At 37.4% G+C, this 8778-nt stretch overlaps 1 protein-coding gene across 8 annotated transcripts in view; it reads left to right on the top strand.

Annotated features, from left to right (window-relative positions):
- Positions 1–3812, top strand: part of GABRB3 (gamma-aminobutyric acid type A receptor subunit beta3) — a 228800-nt gene extending 224988 nt beyond the window's left edge. For all 8 annotated transcript variants that reach the window (XM_003314571.4, XM_003314570.2, XM_054666874.2 and 5 more), the window contains one exon: positions 443–3812. In XM_003314571.4, coding sequence (XP_003314619.1) covers positions 443–784 — 342 coding nt within the window. In that variant the 3' untranslated portion in view covers positions 785–3812. The remainder of the gene's footprint in view (positions 1–442) is intronic.
- The last annotated feature ends 4966 nt before the right edge of the window (positions 3813–8778 follow it).

Below are 8778 nucleotides of genomic sequence, written 5' to 3' on the forward strand. Positions count from 1 at the left end.
CTGTAGTAATTTGGGTGTGTTATATCATCAGAAAAGGGAACAAGATGACTTCCAAAGACAAATGGGAGAATATAGTTTTTATTCAAAGTATAGTTGTGAAAATGGTTAGAGCACCTGAGTTAACATCTTGAAAATCATTTGTACTTTAATCTTTTCAGTAAGGATTTGTATCCATAATGTGAAATTGCAATTTGAAAAAGCCCCTCCCCCTTATTTCATCTAATCTCTTACATGAGCATTTTTAGATCAAGGAAATAAAAATCTCTCAACTGCAATTAACCTCCAAAATGACATTTTCCAATAAAACGGAGTGCTGGATTTGACAGATGTACAGTTTCTCGTAAAACATGCAACGTGATGGCATGACATCATTCTGTCCGGGATCTGCATAGGGAAATTATGCTGCTGGCTGTCTAACCACGTGCATTTTCCTTCCAATTAGGTGGATGCTCATGGAAATATTCTGTTGACATCGCTGGAAGTTCACAATGAAATGAATGAGGTCGCAGGCGGCATTGGCGATACCAGGAATTCAGCAATATCCTTTGACAACTCAGGAATCCAGTACAGGAAACAGAGCATGCCTCGAGAAGGGCATGGGCGATTCCTGGGGGACAGAAGCCTCCCGCACAAGAAGACCCATCTACGGAGGAGGTCTTCGCAGCTCAAAATTAAAATACCTGATCTAACCGATGTGAATGCCATAGACAGATGGTCCAGGATCGTGTTTCCATTCACTTTTTCTCTTTTCAACTTAGTTTACTGGCTGTACTATGTTAACTGAGTGACTGTACTTGATTTTTCAAAGACTTCATTTAACACTGAGTGAAATATTACTCTGCCTGTCAAGTTTTTATACCTGTACACACACAGACACACACACAAGCAGACACACACATATATACATACGCAATTGTATATATATGTGAACTTTCTCAGCATATATATAAAATACACGTGTATATGAGGATGTATGTGTATATGTTTATACACACAGGAGTCAGTGCCCATGTGTATGGAAGACAAATACACATACATATATACATTTTGCAGCTATGGACAATTTACCACAGGATGCATATTAAAGAAAGTCATAGTTTTTTTCTTTTTTAATTGAAAGGGACAAGTATCATCTAAATATTATGCCTTGAGAATGAGGGCGTGAAACACAATATCATCCCCAAATGTGTCTTCTATTATCATAAGTTAGATGTTTTAGTTTAAAAATCAGAAAGACATTCTTAGTTAATCTTTGAAAACTCATACAGTGGTATTGCTAGTTTAAAATGAGTCACTTACTTCATATCCTCTCGTTCAGTTTAGTAAGCGAAGGCTTCTTGGCTTCTCTGGTGATGGGGTTTGTTTTCATCGGGCATACGTTTTCTGCAATGGTTTAGTGGCTGGGGTGAGCCACTGGCAGTGTGCTTACCTGTTGTCTTAAACAGATAGATCCCACGTTGATGTCTGAACGACCGTCTTTTGAAAACTCATCGGGAGTGAATGGCATCTCGTTGTAAGTACTCTAATATACAGTGTGTAGTTTGTTTCTGTTGTTCACTTGGAGTGGATCCAGCTTCACTGTCATGTGCCAACACAGTGACAGGTTTGGCCAGTGACATTTCAATCACGGAAAATGTGCTCTACATCTCGTATGGATTTCTGGGCCTGATATCCAACAGAAAGCATAGACGTCTCAGGTTATTCGTTACTCTAAGGTAAAACCATCTAGGATGATTTTCCCCCTTGCAGTTATGTTATCATTCTTATAACATTGTATGTTAATAGAAAATATATTTGCATAATATGCATATATATGTATATTTACCAAGATTTTGTTTCTTACGCTTGCTATCATGGCAGCATGCGATGTCATATTTTCCTTTATGTGATGTAACTACTTTCTGTTATCTAGAAATTAAGATTGAAGCTAAAACACTTCTACTGTTCAATTTCAGAAACTAAGAATCATCCTCATGCCTTTATTTCTGTATCTGACATATTTCATAAGCACATCCAACTACTCCTAGACTGACTAGGATTCTGCAGGAACACGACCCGTACACACCACGCGTCACCCAACGACCCATGACCGTTCTCTGAGGCAAAGGAGGGCAACCTGACAGCAAACACAGTCACTGTTGGTTCCTTCTGATCCACAGCCTCATCAGTATTTGGACTTTTTAAAGCTCGTAGAAACAAGACAAGGTGCACCGGTTTCATAGACGCAACCTTAACTTACTATTTAGATGAGATCTTTCTAAAGAAAAAAAAAAGAGATGATATATTTTTTGTAAACAATATTTCTATCACAGGCATCCATAAACTGAAATGACTACAGTTGTGCAAACAGGTGTCACAGTGAAGTTGAGCATTTGGAGAAAAAAAAAAAAGCAAAATTTGCAGGAAGAACTGCTAAATTAATACTTTATCCCAAAATGCCACGTATGCCTCACCCTCTCTGTTCTATCCAAAACCAAGGACCAGAGTGCTCCAATGGTAGGCCCCAGTTGTCTCGATGTAGGTAGAGGCACCACCCTCCCCGAGGATGCGTGTGGTGTGGACTATCCCCATGAGCTGACCACTACTTGATTTTTCTTTGGTGGCCGTAACAACCTTTAATTTGTGGGCATCTGCAACAGTTCATAACCCACCATCAGATAAAACATAATCCACAAAATCTCACGCTAGAGGCAATTACCTACTTTTAGACTCTTTTCCCTCTTTCATTCCTATCTTTTTCCTCCTAATCGCTGCTCTCTGGTTTTATTTTCATCTGGAGACTAGCCAGGGATTTCTTTGGCTTTGGCTTTTCTCTGACCATTTTTTCCATGGGTAACAATGGGGGATCCTAAAAGTTAAACAGATTGGGAAAAACCTTGTTAAGTGGCCTTATCATTATTATCATGTTAAAGAAAAAAAATACATTTGCAAAGACCTTATCCCTTTCAATACTTCAGGTATCTTTTTCTGTATCCAGTAATTAAAGGTGTGAGGTCCACATGCAGAAGAGGGACCCCAAAATGTAAATGGATGTGGACAAAAACAGTCAATGGTCTATTTAAGTGTATAATTTATACTATTCAGAACTGTGACATTAATTCTTTCTGGGAGAAAAGTGATTTAAAACTTTTTTGATGCATAGTTGAGGTACCCAAATATCAAAGGCAGAGACCCCATGGGGCTCCAAAGAGCTGCAGTCTCCTTCCCAAGGTTTTCTGGATATAAATTTGCATGGTATAGTCATAATAGCTTTTGAGCTTTTTATATGCATTTGGCACCAAGACTGGGATCCACAACTTTGTAGACACTGCGATGAAGTTAACATATTAGCTATACTATAAATAGTGTTTGTAACTACACACACACACACACACACACAAATACATACATATATTCTGTAAAAACAAAAAAAGAAAACTTTTTAAGATCCTTGGGTATGTGTTTGCTTTACTCCATTTCAGAAGAAAATTACTTTTCTTCTAACAAAATTATTTTATAGCTTCTCCATTTTTAAAACTTGTGAGAGCATTGAGAAGAGAACTCTGACTGTGTTAACAGAAGAGAGTTGAATTGGAGTCTCTGTTGTGTTAAAATGACCTCTCGTTACTCCACAGTAGTTATTTGAGCCAGTGACTGAGTCGCGTTGAGGAATTCTGAACCCGGACCTCTGACATTGTTGGGAGGTGGCTGTTACCCACACCCAGACTTGGGTATGGACAAGTTTCTGTCTTGAGTAAGGACAGAAACGTTATCATTGGGGATATAATGAGATTTCTTTCTTAACAATTGAAAGTAATAAAAAGTTAATTTTCTCAGTAGTCCTGTCTTTCCAAAATGCGCCACAGGGGCTCAAGATCTACAGAAGAATCTTGTTATGACAGTTTGTTATTACCCATATTCAGATATCCTTGAGATAATGGAAGAGCCCTGCTACATAACTCCCTACAGAGAAAGACTGATAGACTTGAGTAGTCCTTAAAACAAGTGTTATTCCTGTTCACCAACCCCGGGACTGTGGAGGGGTTTCACTGTCTATACCATGCGACATCCATTTCCCCTGAATCTCAAACGAACTAGAAAGTATGTCATGATAATGTTTCCATTAGATTTGGAAGCTACCTGTACATCTGCAATATCATGTGTTTTTAACGCCAGCACCCAGAACTTTGACATGTTCAGTCACTCCCTGAAAGGCACTTCTCTCTTGTCCAAACACAGCGTTGACATTTTTACCAAGGAGATCATCTCAAAGGTGATGCCAAACGAGTCTGGGGCTGGTTTTAAGGGGACAGGCACATTGCAGTTGTAGGTGTTCATTTTCAGCATCTAGTAGATAATCCATTGGTGTTTGTCCCACCATTGGTGTATTCTAACAAGAATGTGTCCAACTTTGAATCTCCTGGCTTGAAAGTATAAACCATCACTTAATTCTTATTTTAACTCTCCACCTGAAAACCAGTTCATATTTCTGGCCATTTTATGTAAGCAAAACTGAACAATTGGTGAAACATTTTGTTACTCTTGGAATTGACTCTGGCTGTCAGTGTGAGCCATTAGAGTAACATCGAATCTTGGGGCAAAGAGCTGCCCAGGTGAATTAAATTTTTCCAGGACACTATCTAGTGTGCCTTGGATTGCTTACCTCTTCTACTGCATTGAAAGGTGCCATGTTTTCCTGAAATACTAAATTCCCAACACCTGGGTAAACAATGACGTCCCAGAGAGTGGCTCCCGTATGCCTCTCCTTAGGACCAACCCCATGAACATGTTTTGTCACGCTTGTCTCACGTTTCTACTTCACAAGTCAGTGAGTGTGTTTAAGGTAAGTACAGGATTATTCTAGTAGGAATAGGCGATTGCTGTCATAATCAATTCTCATGTTGATTTCATTTTATTGTAAAGATAAATTTAAACCCAGTTTTGCTTAAGCACATTGATGTAATTTTTTGGTATTATTTGACATGAAAAAACAGCAAAATTGAGTGATAGATACAATATGAAACTTGTTGATGAATGAATTCAAATTTATTAAAAAAGGAGTAACTGACCTAAATGTGAAGACTGATTTTTTTTTTCTTCCTTGGCTATCTTGTGAAGATGGTGTGGTTATTTTAATTCTAGTCATTCTTGCACATGCCCTTTTGGGTTATGCTGAAAGTAAAAAAAAATAAGCCCGAAATTGACTGCATGTGAGATCAATTGAACTATGACTTAAAAAAACGAAAATCACAATTTATTCTCAACTTCAAAGGACAACTAGACACACAGAGATCTAACTTGTCCCTGTCTTCAAATAGGTATTTTAAGCAAGTAATATTTTTATATTAAAAGTCAGGGAGCCAACCTACCTATAAGCTCTGGCCAAGGTGGTATTGATCCTTATCTTGAGTTCTTTAGGCAATTTCTTTGTTTTTTTTCTCCAGTGAGAAAGTACCAAGCAATGTCTCAGAACTAATTAATTAATTAATTCAGATCCTTGGACACTTTAGGTAGAACTTTTATTGAGAAATATATTTCTAGGCCTCCAGAGAAGCTGTTGGTTCGCCTGCAAACACCTTAAAAGGAAGGTTCCCCAATGGTGGTTTAAGTCTCACAAAATGCCCTCAGGCTTACCTCCAAATTTCCTAACTCTTAAGCAAAATAATGCAGATTCTTTGGGAATTCTTTACAGGTCCTGTTTTCATTCTTTTTTTCCCTTGTTTGGACAAGTTTTTTACATTCCTGGTCTACTTGGGGACCCCAACTTGGACATATTCCACACTAATTCTTCGTCTAAGGCTGGAACTTCACGAATGGGGACAGTTCTCACCCATTTCACTAGGTTAAAACCTTATCCATCCCAGGGGACAATCTTAAATTACCATAACCACAGAAGAAAGGATTTTCAAATACTGACTGGATTTCTAAAAGCTTTTTCTTTAAAGAGTATTCTTCTTTTAATTGGTGGAGGAAGCCTCCCTGCATGTGGGGCCCAGTGATACCCAGACCATCTCTGCACAGCCTCCTCACTCCTGTCTCATCACTGCCCTGCCCACACCCACGTGTGACACCGTCTTACAATTTCTGCTCTAACTTCCTTTTTACCAGCTTCTAAAGGGTAGGCTTTATGAACCCTCCTATGAATGGGAACATTATTCTTCAAAGAAGACAGACTCTTTGGAACCTGTGATACCATTTTTAAGGTAGGACATGCAGCCCCATGTTGCTAAACCAGCAATGGTTATTGATTGAGGTACTCCTGGCATTAGAGGGACTTGTGCTTCATGGCCCTTGGTTTTTATAGAAAGAAGTTCCAGTTAGAATCAACAGGCAAGCAATGTAGAGGGTACTTGTAAGTAAAATGCAATTCATTGAAATGGCATGTTGGGTGTGGGTGTGGGTCTGTGCATCTTGAAACCAAATAGGAAACTAGTTAGTGGCTCTCATAGCCAGGTGGTTTTAGGAAAATGTCTTCATAACCTACATCTCCATTTCTTATTTCACTAGATATGGGAATTTGTCTCTTGACTTCCCATTTTTTTAGATAAAGATACAATGCCCCCATCCTTCCATGTGTTTCTCTTTCTCTTTTCCACCTCCCATCTTCTGTTTGCTGTAACTATAATTTTACATTATCTAGGTGGAAAGCATTTACACTGAGATCATAAAATTATATTTCAGTATTTAATATTATGTTTACAGATTGATCCTAAAAGTTGAAAACTAACAACAACCCACATTATTGAGCTGTACTATGTAAGTATGGTTCAAGGTTTAGTATTTTGTTTGAATATGTAAAGATAAACATTAGAAGAAGAATAATAACAGAAATACTGTAGTGCTTTTAGCCTGGAAAGTGGAATTTGTTGATGGCATGTGAAAAAAGAGATGTTCTATCAGCTGTTACTTCGTTGTCAAGATCCAGAACTTTTACATTTGGCACTCTAACTATACTTCAGCCTTGAGGGGTTTACTTATAAATAAATTCTGAAAGTTACAAACAAATTAACAACTGTGATGTTATTAAGATTATATAAATATTATTGAAAGCAGAGCTAAGCAGTTTGCTTGGGTTTCTTTCTCACCTTTAGAAGTCCAATGTCTCAACTTTGGGCTATTTCAAGGAGAATATTCCTAGGATTGAAGTCAAATGAATTATTTTTCTTACATTCCTTCAATTGATCCAAACCACATGACATTTATGTTTGCATCAGGACCTTCTTAGGTTTCATTTCACTCTGTCACCCACAAATATCTATTCTGGAGTTTCTAATTTGCATTCTTTTTTAATGAAGAGAGACGTATGTGCCTTCTTGACTGTGTGCATAATATTACCACTACTTCAGTCATTAAATTTATTATTGGGAACCTTTTCCATTTTCCTTCATGAAAATATTCTTCTTGGCATTGACTAACTTCCCGTACAAATTAGGATTGTTGCAAACTAATTCCTCGTTATAAATCTCATCCCGTGATTTATTTTCACTAAACTCCTATATTCCGTAATTTTTAAATATCGTTCATGTTTTTCCTTTTTTCTGGTTTTGTCCCCATTTTGCCTAAGTTCATCTTCAGTTAATGTCTCAGGAAGAGCATAGGTGACCAGAGGTTTCGAGGCTTCATGCGTCTCTTGACTCTTCCTTTGGTCCTTCATGTTTAATTGGTAGTTAGCTAGGTATTGACTTGTGTGTTGGAAAGTAATCTCCCTAGAACTTTGAAATCCTTGCACCATTGTATTTTATCATTCAATGATGCTGATAACAGGCTTGATGTCAGATGATCTTATTTGCTTATAGGTTACTCACCCCCAACTTCTCACTTCCCCACTATCCCCACCCAACCAACCCTGGCCGAGTGAGGTTTTTCTGGTATTTCATAAAGGTGAATTTAGTATGAATCTTTTGTTTATGGTGTTGGATCCTGAGCGAAACTATGGTGTTGGATCCTGAGCGAAACTCTCATCCTAAAGATCTGCATCTCTTAGCTCTAAACATTTTTCTTCTATTACTTTTTAGAAAATTTCTTCTGCCTCTTACTAGTCTGATTTTGCACTTAATGGTTTGATTCTTAATATATAGTCTTTCTGTCCTGTTCTAGATTTTTTTTTTTTGTCTGTTAGCTATGTTTTCTGGGAAATTGTTTTTATCTTTCAACAATTCTATTTTATTTTCTAAATGGCATTTTTAAATTATAAATGACACACAAAAACCACACATATTTAAAGTGTGTAATTTAATAAACTTTGACATCATGAAACAATCTTCACAATCAAAATAGAAAACATTCGTCCCCACCAAAATTTTACTAGCATCACTTTATAATATCTCCACCCCACTCTAAGCCTTCCAATCCTGTCTCCAAGCAACAACAAATGTGCTTTCAACAATTGATACACTAGGGAAAAGTTTGCATTTTCTAAAATCTTATATAAATGAAATCAAATAGTACACACTCTTTTTTCTCTACCCTTTGACTCAGCATAGCTATATAAGATTCATCCATGTTGTTGTGTGATCAGCAGCTCAGTTTTATCACCGAGTTGTATGCATTGTATGACTACACAACAATTTGTTATCCATTCACCTGTTGATAGACATTTGGGTTGTTTCTACTTTTTGACTCTTGAATATAAAGCTGCTATGAACATCCATGCACAAGTCTTTGCATACTTCTGTGCTTTCATTTTTCACTTGATCTTAGCTAAAAGGCCGAAAAGTGAAATGCTTTCATTTTTCTTGGCTAAAGACACAAGAAAGGATCTTATGGTGGTATATGTTTAACTTTTTATGAAACTACCAA

The sequence above is a fragment of the Pan troglodytes genome, chromosome 16 (assembly GCF_028858775.2).
Source record: "Pan troglodytes isolate AG18354 chromosome 16, NHGRI_mPanTro3-v2.0_pri, whole genome shotgun sequence".
Lineage (NCBI taxonomy): Eukaryota > Metazoa > Chordata > Mammalia > Primates > Hominidae > Pan > Pan troglodytes.